The sequence below is a fragment of the Haliotis rubra genome, unplaced genomic scaffold, assembly GCF_003918875.1.
Source record: "Haliotis rubra isolate DU_JTF1 unplaced genomic scaffold, ASM391887v1 Scf1054, whole genome shotgun sequence".
Lineage (NCBI taxonomy): Eukaryota > Metazoa > Mollusca > Gastropoda > Lepetellida > Haliotidae > Haliotis > Haliotis rubra.
The window spans coordinates 105201-120742 of NW_025764953.1; the positions used below are offsets into that span (position 1 = coordinate 105201).

A 15542-nucleotide genomic window follows, 5' to 3' on the forward strand; every position below is an offset into this window, starting at 1 on the left:
TTAGCAATATTCAAGCAACATCATGGAAGGGGACACCATAAATAGGCTTCACACATTGTACCCATGTGGGGAATTAAACCCAGGTCTTTGGCATGACTCGTGAACGCTTTAACCACCAGTCTACCCCACTGCCCTTTGTTTCAGTCAGAAAATACCTTAATACAACTGTGATGGTGTTACAGTCGTAGTGAGTAGCAATTACTGACATCATGAACAGTTCATCAGGGATTTACCTAAGAATTCTGTATTTGAGGGTCCCTGGGACTCATATTCTTAATTTTCAGGGGGTCCTGAACTACAAAATTGGGGTCCCAGACACTTAAATATTATTATTAATACTGTTATTGTATTGTGTATCATGATCAACACAGTAATTGTTACAGTAATTAAATTGCAAATGATACCATAACCCAGCTAGTTGCAAAGTCAGTGATAACTTATTGTTACTTGATTGGAATTTATACAAAAAGCATATGGACTTTTTCTGCATCCCTGTGGATGCGCTAATACATTTCGTTGCGTCCATTGTCTAAATTTTATGTGTATAGGACGCAGCAATTCGCGTCCTGTACATCCCTGGTTTATCTAACACTTGTTAGGGCACAGGACAAAGGGAGAGAGGAAGGGAGACATGCACAGGATATTTCATAACACATTGTTGGTGAAATAGGATTGTAACAACCTGTCTCAAATAAATTCATTTTCCTCACTAACTGGTCAAATGTTTACATATCAGAAGTATTTAATACATCCTTTCAATGTCAACTTTGTCACTCATTACAGTGAAACAGCTGGTCAAAAAATCCTTGTTAAAGGTCTGAAAAAGTTAAGAATGTGCAGTTCTAATTAATTTTGTGCAGCCCAGATTTCTCTTTCTCTTTATTCTTACCTTGGTAAATGTCGTGGAACCTGATGCCATGAGGATCTGTCGAACTCGGTTGTGGAACCTCTGCATGGATTCTTCATCAACCCGCAGGAAACACTGGGCTGTACGCTCCTTGGTAACCTGTGACAATAAAATGTCATTACCAAACTAATACCCTCAATAAACAGACCTATACGATCAAACAAACAGAAGCAGAAACAGCCTCATTACAAAAACTTGACCTTCTGTTCCCTGCTTTGAAACTGAAATTTCACCTGTCAATGAATTCTGTCTGGCAACATTTCAGAAAAAGGAAGGGTTCAAATCTACTTATTATGGCCCATATTTCTAGTTGAATAAATCTCCCAATAGACAATACCCACAATTTCAGGAAGACAATTTATATAAATTAACAAGTGTAGCAAATCTATCATTCGATTGAGATAAATACCCTTTAACGTTTGCTGCAATTCATTCATAACAATCTAGTGATTAATGCAAAATGTCAATGGATTGTCATTTGAAGCCAGGATTTTGAATTGAGATGAATGTCTAGCTTGCATAAAGAAAGGCATTGTGACTGAAGATTTCAATTTCATACAAGAAGGTAATTCTGTGAATACAAGTGACAAAGATGGTAGAGATGGCAATGTCTCTTCTGAACAAATCTAAGGTAGTGAATGAGTGATCGGTTCAGAGCATAATAGAACAGAATGGTAAATTTGGAAAATCAAAGAAGGGGGTTTGTCTCCAACCCACCTCATTCTGCAGATTCCACACTCCATCCTTGTGCGTGAACTCCTCGTGAGTGGTTCGGCACTTGGGAAGGATGCGGCACTCAAAGCCACACATGTTGAACAAGAGGTTGGGGTTGTCCTTGCTGTACACAGACACGAAGCTGTTCTCCCACTGTATCGTGGTCACCGATCTCGGCAGACGGTTCTTGATGTCCCAGAATACAGCACGACCCCTAGAAGAGATAGACAATGGTGAGATGAGGTGAAATGGGGTTTAACGTTGTACTTAAAGATTATTATTTTACTCATTTGATGTGCATGTGTGTGTATGAGGACCAAAAAGTACCATATTTTAACGTCTTTTGATATGATGTGGTTGGGGACCGAACCTGTGACATTCCGCTCTCGGGGCGGACGATCCAACCACTACACCACAGGGGTGGTAGATAGACAATGGAAACAATGCAGTAAGACAGCAGTTGTATCACGCCACATCAGCTTTATGCTTGAGGATAGTAGTAAGATACACAGCTCATAAGTATATCATTACTTTGATGGAGCTCATGGACAATTTGGGAAAATCTAGAATTACACTTTAGAATCCATGATCTTTTGACCCTAGCCATACTGAAGACACAACTCTGCACAATGAATTATGATGCCACTACTGGGCAAATCTACACCCCCATTCTTAATTATGGGAGATTAAAGTTCAAGGCCTACCTAGCAAAACAAATTTATTTTTCAAATACAGCAAGACCTTGCTGTCTGCCATTATAATTCTGCAAATATGCTCAAGATGTGGTATATCAATGTAGGTTTATATACAGCTTTAAGTTCGCAACAAATGAAAATATTCATCTCAAAAACAGCTGCCAAAACGATTTATAGACCAGTTTAATCCATTATGTCAATGTCTACAGAGACTGATGTGAAAAATACCCATCTCCCATCAGGATGCTGGAGACAGTGTTTCTGACGAGCACTTAAGGTACAAGGTAATGGTTTTAACTTACAGATTAACATCATGCTTCATGAGCCTCATCCTGGAGTCTCGTGGCCAGCACTTCTTGTTGTTGTAACCCACAATGTTCTCATTGTTGGGATCAGGATGCTCAGTCAGGTAACGCTGGATCAAGTCACGTGCTTCCTCCGCAGTAAATCTTTAAAGAAAACATCGAAATGAAACTCGACCCTGCATGAAAGTGAGTTTAGTTTTATGCCACGTGGGGAATCAAACCTGGGTCTTCAGGTGACGAGCGAATGCTTTAACCACTAGGCTACCCCTACCCCTGATACAAAGTACATGTAACTTTGTGGATATGCATTTAGAAGTTGGAGCAGTAAGGAGGTGGGGTGAAATTGGGTTAAATGTCGTGCTTGAGAATATTTCGCTCATATGACAACATGCATGCGTGTGTATGTGTATATCCGGCTGCTTGTACTAGCACAGACTTAAGCTGGTTTTATAGTGCTAGCCCACTGAGATACCATGCCGCAGTGAAGCATGAATACCCCCACTCAGACACATTATACTGACTCCGAGCCGACCAGTCCTTGTTGTACCCATTAATGCCGAGCGCCAGGCAGGGACCAACAAGTACCATATTATAATGTCTTTTGGTATGACGCGGTCGGGGATTGAACCTGCGACCTTCCGCTCTCTGGGCGGACGCTTTACACTATACCATGGAGGCGGTCTGGTGCAGTAAGAAAGGATAACAATATATGGAAGAACATCTTTAGTACTGTGAGAATGATGTTTCAACATTAGAACCTACACCGAAACATCGCTCTCACTGTAATAAAGAAGTTGCTCACCCATATACTGCTATCTTTCCTCAAAGTACATGTAATTCTGGATAAACAAGTAACTGATCATATCATATATATTGTACAATAGGCTTATTGTCAGAAATAAGTCAAGGAATGGAAATCATTTTCAAGGAATACCTTTTGAAAAGGAAAGAACAGTCCCTATCAAGCAAACCCATCATTTATTATGTACAAAGGATTACCACAGAAATCGAACAATATCAATAACAATACATACCTGAAGTAAATGTGTATGCGATCGATGTATCTGGAGAAAAGACGTATAGGATGTGCTGTCTCTGTTGCCACATCCTAGAACAGAGAGACACAAGTGAACAAACTGGGTTATAGGCAGCTTTCATCCATACAGCAGCTATATCATGGCATGGCAGATCACTGTTGGAAATTATCCAGAGATGCAGGTACACTTGTTTGTCAAGTTAAACCTCCAAGCAGTTATCAAATGAATGGCAAACTGGGATTCAAATCAATCCTGCTGTTTAAGTGCAGATTGCTGAACAAGACCACTTGACTATCACAGTACCCCAAGTGAGTGACTTTCATGTGCCTCAAAATAAACACAGACGCTGCATTACTCATTTAATCATTAGGTGAGGGTGCGAGTTTCAAGTGAACAGTACATGGGCACATGATGGTCATTGAAATTCACAATAACCCTGAAAAGCATCAGCAAGGAAGAGAGTACTTACTATTACATTACTAGTGATGGGAATTGGTTAAAATCTCATAATTGATGATTGGTTCATTACAACTGATCAATCACTGGAAAAAATTGGTTAGCATCATTTCCAGATTTTGCTATTCAGGTTGTTATTACAGATAAGTATAACATGATACAACTTTCTTCTTTAACCCATTCAACACCGCAGGCTGAATAATCGGCCACAACGTTATGAGTCCCCAGACACCGGAGGCCGATTAATCGGCCAGGCAGTAGTCACGTCAAAATGAGACATAAATTTAGGAACCTACCTGACTAATGATTCATATATATAATCTATCACATTTCACAATGTCTGAAAACACTTATTAAATTTCAAATGATCATATATTATTGGCAGAATTAGAATTATAAACTATTTTACACAATGTCATTGAAAACAACGATTCTTCGCTAGCGGGTCCACAATAAAATTGTCAAAGAGCAAAGTAACGATGTTTCAAGGAAATCATTAAATAAATTGAATAAACGAATGAATAAAATCAACAATAGCATTCATAAAAGTTGTCAAACGTACACATAAAATTACTATTTCCGTCTTTTTGTGCGATCATGTAATGCAAGTCAAGTCACTGACAAGTGAAATCTTGGCTTTCGCCGCCTCAATCTTCACTCTCGGACACAATGTTTAATGCGAAAATATATGCATGAAGCATTTTTGTCATAGGTCATAACCTCGCACAATTCGTCCAATAAGTTCCATAATTTACATATAGGTAGCGATTTCTTGCTTAATACGTTCAAAACAGCATTATTTAACCCAAAACTTTCGTCTAAATCTAAAAAATTTGTTTACGAGGATGGTATCCATTGCTGTAATATGATTGGCTGCCTTAGGTCACGTGTCTGATTTTGACCAATCACGACCCTTATAGCAGACTAAGGCGAAAAAGCGTCTTTATCCAATAAAATCGCTTCTTACAACTGCGAAAATACTCTAGGCAAGGGTACAGTGATATTGTGGATGTTCAGAGCTTTCGAACGATACCCGCTATAAAGCAATTTGCCTCTCATGTTATTCATACGAAACTTCGAAAACGGAGGTATTTTCCGTTGTGTCGTGTTACCGAGCGGAATGCCACTGATATCGGGAAATAAGCAACCATACATATTATTTAAGAAATCTTTTTATAATAATTTTCTGATTACGTAAAAATTAAAATATATTAAAGAAAAAGGCACGGGGATGTTATGACATGTCACAAATGGAAAAAATAGCTACAGTTTTTGCTTCTTTCGTGGTTTATCTGGACATTATAAAGGTAAGCTTGCATTTTCATTAAAAATAAATTTATTTAAGTTGTAGTTGTATTATTTGAATAATATGATAAAAACAAATTTCAAATTTATCAACAGTATGATTAGATCTTTCAAACGGTGTATGAGATGTAGTAGCAATAACGTTTTACAAGCTCATATTTTCCTTCATAAACATAGGCTCCAGCTATGACCTTAGAGTCTCTGGGAACTCGGTGTCATGGCAGTAAAAGCTTCTGGTTGATTGGTGTTGAAAGTGTTAAAGTGATGACTAATATATCATGTACATACAGTTCCCAGTGTCTTCAAGAAATATTGTCATGACTTTTCAGTAAGTGAAGTGAGTATTCTAACAATTAAGCAGGTTTTCAGGCCCTGACAACTTCGAAGATATGTTCCATCGTCAAGTGTTTCAAAGACTAAACCAGTAGTTCCAAAATCCTTTGTGTTCGATTATGAGAAAATTAGATCAATTGCTTGGTCGTTTGGTCACTGCGACCAATCTTCGATTATTTCAATATTTATAAGAACACTACTATACGATACACTTGCATTATTGTGACTTGTGACTTGACATTCCATCTGTTATCTACCAGTATCTCATACCTGGAATGTGAGGAAGTCATTGGGCATCTGTGGAGGGCCGGACATCTCACTGGCTCTGTGTAGGCCAAGAACTAGCAGGTCTAGGATCAACCCGTAGAACTGTACGATGAATGAGGCAAACTGCAGACCTCGGATAATACCATACGAGTTGGTGTGATTCATATCCTACAAGGAAAGAATATCATAGACAATGGTTACTGCTGGCAATTTTCACTTTGTGCATAACATGCAATGAAAAATATTAAGTGCCTTATTCGGAAAATTTCAGTACAAAATCAATTAATCTTTCTATGTCTCTGTGAGAACTACTGATGTTCTATTAAACAAGGCATGTGGGTAGGAGAGAGTGAGTTCGGTTTATTGTCACCTTTAACTGTATGCCACTGCATGTTAGCGTACTGCGGAAGGAGAGCCACAAATCATGCAAGCTTCTACCGTCTACCACTTTGGTTTCAAAACCAAGAAACATAATTGGTGCAAACCAAGTTCAAAGGTATCTGGCATGCCTAAGGGAAACAACTCTGCACTGAGGAATTATCTCTCAGACTCCAGGTGACATCGCCGACAATCAGATATATGCTTGTCATGTTTGTCATCACTGAGATAAGTTGCAGTCTTCTTATTTTAACCAACAATGATTATCAATATGAACCCACAACACAATGATTATCAATATGAACGAACAATGATTATCAATATCAATGGACAATGATTATCAATATGAACCTATAATAATTATCAATATGAACCTACAATGATTATCAATATGAACCTACAATGATTATCAACATGAACCCACAATGATTATTAATATGAACCCACAATGATTATCAATATGAACCCACAATGATTATCAACATGAACTCACAATGATAATGATTATCAACATGAACCCACAATGATTATCAATATGACTGACAATGATTATTTAGCAATACAACATCACAATGGGGACAATGAAATGGGCTTCACATATTGTACCCATGTGGGGATTGAACCCGGGTCTTCGGCGTGACGATCAAACACTTTAACCATTAGGCTACCCCACCGCCCCTATCAATATGAACCCACAATGATTATCAATATCAATGCACAATGATTATCAATATGAACCCACAATGATTATCAATATCAATGCACAATGATTATCAATATGAACCCACAATGATTATTAATATGAACCGACAATGATTATCAATATGAACCCACAATGATTATTAATATGAACCACAATGATTATTGTTATCACTATGATCTACTTTCTGTAACAAACCACAACAACAAGAGAAATAGAAACTATCATTGAGCATCTATGGCAACAACTCTGTAACGACTAAATGACAATGACAGCATTGAGGCAGAGACAAGATTGATTCAGGAGTCCTACCTTATAGTTGATGACGACATTGTTCTTGGCTGTCATGTAATCAGCTATGTTGTGGTCCACGATGAGACGGAGCAGCCTGTTGAGTAGCGTCAAGTCAATTTTCTCGTACATCTTCTCAAAGTGTGATTCCAGCATGACGTTACACTCTCCCTCACTTGTGTCCCACACATCCTGGAGGTTGTTAATACCTGTAACAACAGAAACCAAATACATAACACCAATCACCTCAAAGGTGGCCATGGCTTGCCTGATTGGCATTCCCAGCAAATCTGATTTGTTTCTCAAGTGAGAGGGTGAGTTTAGTTTTTATATCCCACGGTCTGTAAATAATTGAGTCTGGGCCAGACAATCCACTCATCAACAGCATGAGCATCGATCTACACAACTGGGATACGATGGCATGTGTGAACAAAGTCAGCGATTCTGACTACCCAAACCCCTTTAGTCACCTCTTATGACAAGCATGGGTTGCTGAAGATCAGTTGATTGGACTGCTGGTTCAAACTATGAGCGAGTGAGTTGGGTTTTATGCTCTTCTGAGCAATATCACAGGACACCAGAAATGGTCTTCACACAGTGTATGCATGTGGGGAATCGAACCCAGGACTTTGTTGTGACGAGCAAATCCTCTTACTCACTGGGCTACCCAACAGCCCTCGTTTAGACTATAAAGTGTACCTTCTAGATCTCAATGATTAGACTCATTGCACAGACACAATACCTTTTTCATATATGGTGTTACATGCAATGTCTGTAAGTGGGGAGGAAATAACACGCCAACTAGCACTACAAATAGTATCATGGATAACAATTTTCATTATACGTTGAACCTTTCTCCAGCAATCAGAGGTACTCACCCTGGCACCACTTGTACACCAAGAGCGGGGGAGGTTCAGAGTCCGAGGGCTTACTCCACGTAGGGAAGAGTCGTCTCTTGTCAGCTTCGTACCACAGATACTGATCCAGGTAGGCGTCTGTAATTTTCTCCAGGGGCTCCACATCGTACACTGGGATCAGGTGACTGTACAGGTCCATGAACTCAATACCAACCTGAGAAAAGCAACAGTCCAAACTACAGCAGCAGCAGCAAGATTTCAAAACAAAACACTAGGAGCAAGTAAATAACACCACAGTGGCCTGTATATAACACAGTCCTGAGAGTATGTATAATGATCTATGCAATGAGGGCACAAGGACATGCAATCTGAGTCTGACCATTAACCAATTGAGTGAATACAAATGCACAGGCTATGTGCACGCAAATTTCATCCTAAAATTCAGACTGAGTAGTGTGTAGGGAGAGGTATACATATATTTAATTTTCTGAGAAGGTTGGGCCAAACTTTCCAATTGATTCATCTCGGTAAACTTCTATACACTCTTACCTGTGTGAAAAAGAATTACACTTTTTTGTCAAAGGGGACATGTATGCCATACCAAATAGTATTTAACTTTCAACATGTTCAACTCAACATGTGATAACTGCTCTACTTCAGCATACAATTCTCATGGCTTCTAATCTTATTCCTTTTCAGAATGTAATGTAATTTGGGGGAAATTACACAGGCAGCGTGGCAACTGTACTTACTTCTTTAAAGGCTCTCTGTGTGAGGAGATGACGCTTGATTCTGGACAAAGCTTCGTGAGGATTATCATAGGCCTGCTCAATCAAACCCAGCTCCTCTCTCTGGGATTGATTCAATCGACTCTTTACACTGGAACAGAGATCTTAAACTGAGCAACAGAATTAACCTGAAGATCTTTAACTGAAGTTCTTCATTTAAACCCAAACCCAGTTTAACCACATTTTCAAAATCTAGATGAATTTCTTACACAGAAAGGAAATGTTTACATGTACAGATTTATCAGTAGAGTGACTGAGTGAGTGAGTATGGTTTTATGCCGCTTTTAGCAATATTCCAGAAATATCACGGCGGGGGACACCAGAAATGGGCTTCACACATTGTGCCCATGTGGGGAATCGAACCTGGGTCTTTGGCATGATGAGCGAACGCTTTAACCACTAGGATACCCCACCACCCCTTATCAGTAGAACACAGAATACAAGTTTGTACTGTTTTTTTTCATTCAATGATAAAGACACTGATGTTCCAGCTTTATCACATCTGTCTGTAAACCAACAAGCATTGTCACTAAAGTGACATAATCCCCCGCCACAAATTATCAAATCAAACTTAAAAAGTAATGAAAGTTTAAGATGAAGTTAAATATGAACAAAAACATGACCAGTCAACCTCTCTTGATATCTTCTCTTTAGTTGTTCAACCTCTCCTGATATCTTCTCTTTAGTTGTTCAAACACACAAATATTTTCAAGACTGACTTTGACCTTGACATGAATGCCATAGTGTATGAAATATGCAAAACTAGTACTAAAGAAATTGCCTATTGAAAAACATTCAAGGAAAGTCTTGAAAATCTATGAAGAAAATCCAGTGAATTCAGGTTAACTTGCTGAAATCTTCAGAGTGTTGCAGTGACCTTGAAAATTATGTGAAGGTCACAAAAATCGACTGGGCCCTGCGCCTTCCCCAGATAAAGCTTGGTGTTGAATATGAAAAAAATCTAGTGAACGGCTCTTGAGATATCTCGCTGACTAGAGTAAAACCTTAAGGTCAAGATCACCAAAACTGACTGGGACGTTTCTTATACTGTGATGAACCTAGTTAACAAATATGAAAAGAATCTAGTCAACGGTTCTTAAGATATTCCAATTTGTACGTACGTACGGACGGAGCCTAATACTATATCCCCCCCACTTCTCGCTAAACGCGTGGTGGGGGATAAAAATCAGAATCAGACATACCCAGGATTGACATTAGGTGCACAATATCCAATGCCATCAGGATATTCTGACACAAAACTCAACTAGGTCATTGTACTGAATATTTCACTCATATGACGACATGCATGCGTGTATATGTGTGGCTGCTTGTACTAGCCCAGACTTAAGCTGGCTTTATAGTGCTAGCTCACTGAGAATACCATGCTGCAGTTAAGCCTGAATACCCCACTCAGACACATTATACTCCAAGCCAACCAGTCCTTGTTGTACCCATTAATGCCGAGCGCCATGGCAGGGACCAACAAGTACCATATTTTAACGTCTTTTGGTATGACGCGGCCGGGATCTAAACCGCGACCTTCAGCACTCCAGGCGGGTGGACGCTTTAACTTCTACACCATGGAGGCGGTTGGTCACCAAGTTAACTAAGATTAAGTTGGTCACCTGTTGTGATAACTAATGTAGTGTTGGGGACTAGTTTGAGCTGGAATCCTCACACAGGACATGTTTTCAGCACACCGGCTGTATCCTACCTGTATGCCTCCTTTAGTCTCTCCAGAGCCAGGATGAGGAGCTTGGTGTCATGTTTGTATGACAGAGGAGGGAAGGGGATGGGGGAGAAGCGGCGAGACTCCAGCCAGTGGACCATGGTGGTGTAGATGGCCACAGCCTCCTCAGCAGTGATGTATGGGCCGTCCTACAACATGACAGACCACATTAGCATAAACACACCCAAATCTAAAATAATTAACTGTCTTCCAACAATACATCTTAAACATAGTTTTCAAGCTTCTAAATAGTTTTCTATCTTTTAAAAAAAATTCACTGTATCTTAAGGGACGTACAATATTATTCATTGTACTGACAACACATGTATAACTTTGTTAGGTGTTTGGTTGTTTCTTTCAAAGCAGTTACGTGCGTAATTTCATCCACCAGTCCATATGATCAATGATTCATTCCAGGCTCTAAAGAAATTATCAAAACGTACAGTCCTCTACACTGTTTCTTCATAGGACCCTCACATTGCCTGCAAGGACCCCTAAAACTAATAATTGGGGGTCACAAGTTGTGAGTCAAGGTAAAACTCTGTTGATGTTATACAAAGTTTTCTGGTTGCCTACCCGAGTACATAAATGGACACAAGCCATTTCTTACCTTCAGGTAGTTGTGCTGTCGCTCCTGTTCAGCCTTCAGATAAAGACGAGTCAAGCGGCCAAGGTTTTTCTTGCAGACAGTTTTGTCAACCTGTTGAAATCATGCAGACTGTAAACACAGGGACGCATACAAACATTGACAGACCAAGCAATTACAAACATCCAAGGTGAAGGGACTTCCATATAAACATCAACTCTGACGATCAAATGTTTACATGGTGCACTGACAGAAAAGTGTTTAGATGTCATAATCCTATGCTTGGGTTAAATATGTTTCAGGCAACAAAAGATGACCATGTTTCCATATATTTTCCCCTTAAGTTAATTATCACAAGCTCTTCAACCTTAACTGGACATGTTTGTGTGTTGCTTAACACCACACTTGACAATATTCTAGCAATATGTCTCTACCTCACAATCCAGTGATAGACATCATGAGGGGGGGGGAGGCGAAATGGGGCTTAAAGTCGTACTTGAGAATATTTCGCTCATATGATAACATGCATGCATGTGTATTATTTGTAGCTGCTTGTACTAGCCCAGACTTAAGCTGGTTTTATAGTGCCAGCTCACTGAGATACCATGCTGCAGTTAAGCATGAATACCCCACTCAGACACATTATACTCCAAGCCAACCAGTCCTTGTTGTACCCATTAATGCCGAGAGCCATGGCAGGGACCAACAAGTACCATATTTTAACGTCTTTTGGTATGACGTGGCCGGGGATCGAACGCACGACCTTCCGCTCTCCGTGCGCACGCTCTAAGCACTACACCAAGGAGGCGGTCATAGACATCATGAGAATTGAAACTCCTTATGTACTGACCGTGGCTCCCCTCCTGATTCTCTCCCTGTTGTAGTGAGCTGTGTTAGTCCACCAGTCAGCCTTTGCCTTCACAAACCTCAGGATCATGTTTTCTATAGGAGTCGGCAATCCAGGAACCTAAAAGCAACCAAAATATTAACATTCATTTTTCAGTTAAACAATAATCAAAGAATTCATTGTCTCTTTATCTCATTCCTAAAATACATTATGAAGTGGTCAGCTAATTTTTTTTTAAATACAAAATTTCAAATTTATGCATCTGGATGAGAATGTATCTATTATCACTTGTTCAAAAAGCACAGCCAGCGCATTCCATACCACGTACGCCCAGGTATCCTATCCCACTCACTAGGGAGGACTATTGAGAATTTGTGATAGCGATAGTCTATTGCAACATACTATTGAGATAGCGATAGTCTACTGTGACCAACTATTGCAATAGGGGATTTTTTCCCCTTGAATTGTCGTATTTGAAGTCATTTACCAAGTGAATGCATAGTTTATATGAAACAAAAAACAAGTTGAAGTAGTTTCTGTCTCTTTTAATAACTGATAAGAAACTTGAAACCCAGATCAAGTAAACAGTTAAAACCTAAACTTATTTTTATTTACAATTTCAAACTTCAAGTCGCATGTCGTGTTTGCCGCCATGTTTGTTGAAGAAGTAACAGGGGCAGATAACTCCAAATCAAAGTGAACGAATGTGGTACTTCCTGTATTTTGAGCTGCGGATTTATCAACAGAAGTCAATTACTAAACTATCGATAGTCACACATACTTTCGACGCACCAATAGTTTTTTGTTTCTACCATCGATTAATTGCTATTGGAGACTCAACAATTGCAATCCATCGACAGTTCGTTGCATCATTACATCACTAACTCTCACCTTCCATGGAATGTTGGCCTTCCAGCATCTCCAGGCTTCACTTAGATGCTGCAGGATGGTCCTGGCCTTGTTCTGCTTGATTCCTTCTGGCATCATGTCCAGGATGTCGTGCATTACCTGAAATATGAGTACATCTTAAAACATTTACCCAAATATGTACACACTTATTTTCTGGGTTGCAGAATCAGAAATCGATAATAATCAAAGGTCATTTTTCGCCATAATGTTACTCACGTTACTGATACTAGTCTGAAATTTATTACAGACCACTTGGATTAGACATATGAACTCCAAATTTGGACAAAATATGTACATTATCATCACAAATGAAATTTTAACAAAATAAACATAAATTGCATATTTATAATACATATCCTATCTCACGGTTTGTACCCCCTCTCTCTCTCTCATGATCGACAGCTGAGTGGAAACGAACTGTAAACAAAGTTTTGGGCCTCTCTTGTACCATTCGCCTGAACACGCCCCACTGCTCCCATTCCTGGACAGCCTTTTAGCCTCTGTGAAGTATGTAGCATGCCCTCCGGTTGAACACGTGACTAGTCTGATCACTCTCTTTCTTGTCAATCATGAGAGAGTACAAACTGAGATAGGATAAGTTTTAAAAACCATTAAACTTTAAGACTGCGACAATTTACAGGTGTGTTACTTACAGCAGCTCTCAACTCCAGATCAAAGTGACTCTCCACTCTCTGTTTTGTGACAGTCTTGGCCACACCCTTTGAGTGTCGCCCCTCGAACTGACGGGACAGCAAGTTGCCAAGCCACCGCTCCAGAAGGGTGTGATTCCACGCATGAAGAACAGCCACACCCTCCAACCTGGCGCCCAGATCCCACAGCCTGGACCCTTGCCCACTGGGCCCTGGGGAGCAACAGCAGCAGTTAGCGGACACATTTGGAAGTGAGTTAAGGAAATCAGTTCATATGAGCAATGGCCTGACTGTTGGGGTAAAGTCACACGTAGTCTGGCTTCATCCAGATGTGATGAGGATTAAAGACTGTTAAAGTAATGGGTCTGTGCATGAGGATGGTTTTACGCGCTTTTAGCAATATTCCAGCAATATCACAGCGGAGGACACCAGAAAGGGGCATCACACATTGTACCCATGTGGGGAATCAAACCCGGGGCTTAGGCGTGACGAGCGAACGCTTTAACCTCTAGGTTACCCCACCGCCCTGTGACACCAGACTGACTGACTGACTGAGTTTGGTTTTACGCCGCTTTTAGCAATATTCCAGCAACATCACGGCGGGGGACACCAGAAATGGGCTTCACACATTGTGCCCATGTGGGGATTCGAACCCGGGTCTTCGGCGTGACGAGCCAACGCTTTAACCATTAGGCTACCCCACCGCCCCCTGTGACACCAGAAGTTACAGTAATGTAACACTGTAACAACAGTGTGCACCACAATGATCCATCCTATGGAACAGAAGTTGTTTATGGGAACTTCCAGCTACCTAGGTGGCTGTCAAATAAATTACAAATAATGACTTATCTTGTGCAGTTCTCAAGATATTAGCACTTAAAAAGCATAAGTCGACACTGGTAAAACTTAAAACACAGATGCCACTTTCATCAAATTTTCCACAAGAATTTTTCAATAGACACAAGTTTTGACTTGTGAAGCTAAATGTATGTAAAATGTCTACAAAAGTTCAAAATAAAAGGAGCAGGCAGCATGAATAGTGTTCAGATTTCATATATCCTCGTTTGTTCCATTACTAAAGGTAATAGGTTACAACAGCTGCAGTGTCTACTCACTGTGTTGAACCTGTAGTAGATGAGATGTTTGAGATCTTTACACATCCGGATCTGCCTCATCAGCTTGTACTTGTATCTGTACATGCCAGTCAGCTGACCCACGTTGGGCGAACACGTACTGGATACCATCAGATAGCTGTAACACAACAACAGAGTAATGGACGGAACACATCTGGGCAGGTTAAAGTCTATCTAGAAGACATGGTCATCAATAGCAGTGTTCTGTTCCTATTTGGTTCCTGTTATTTAACTCCACCACATGTCCTGAAAACACACACCAAATTTGGTTTTCCTGTCTATAACGGTTTCAGAGAAAATCCGTCCCAATTAGGGATACTGTGCACTGCACCAAGTTAAGAAACGCATGGCAAGGGCCATAACTCTGTAACAAATTGTAACACGTTTTCCGTATTCAAACTCCATCAAGGCATTCATGTCCTGAAAACATGTACAGACTTTTCGCTATCTACATCGGTTTTTGAGAAAATCTGTCTCCATCTTGGACAGACGGATGCAGCTCAAACCTGTATCTCCCTCCCACTTCATGCTAGGGGATAATAATGGATTCATTAGTCAAAACCTCATGTCAGTGTAGAGTACAGGTAAACACAGGGTTCCTACACTAAATTGTAAAGTAAGTTCACTTATCATCCTGGGCCTAGATTTTCGAAGC

General features: G+C 40.1%; 1 protein-coding gene across 1 annotated transcript in view; it reads right to left on the reverse strand.

Annotated features, from left to right (window-relative positions):
• LOC124276921 (pre-mRNA-processing-splicing factor 8-like) overlaps positions 1–15542 on the reverse strand; it is a 54508-nt gene that overhangs the window by 25123 nt on the left and 13843 nt on the right. Inside the window, 16 exon segments of the mRNA XM_046712588.1 lie at positions 890–1006; positions 1625–1835; positions 2619–2765; positions 3656–3729; positions 6023–6187; positions 7410–7597; positions 8267–8459; positions 8998–9124; positions 10748–10911; positions 11373–11462; positions 12199–12315; positions 13087–13203; positions 13758–13882; positions 13885–13966; positions 14870–14974; positions 14976–15005. Coding sequence (XP_046568544.1) covers positions 890–1006; positions 1625–1835; positions 2619–2765; positions 3656–3729; positions 6023–6187; positions 7410–7597; positions 8267–8459; positions 8998–9124; positions 10748–10911; positions 11373–11462; positions 12199–12315; positions 13087–13203; positions 13758–13882; positions 13885–13966; positions 14870–14974; positions 14976–15005 — 2052 coding nt within the window.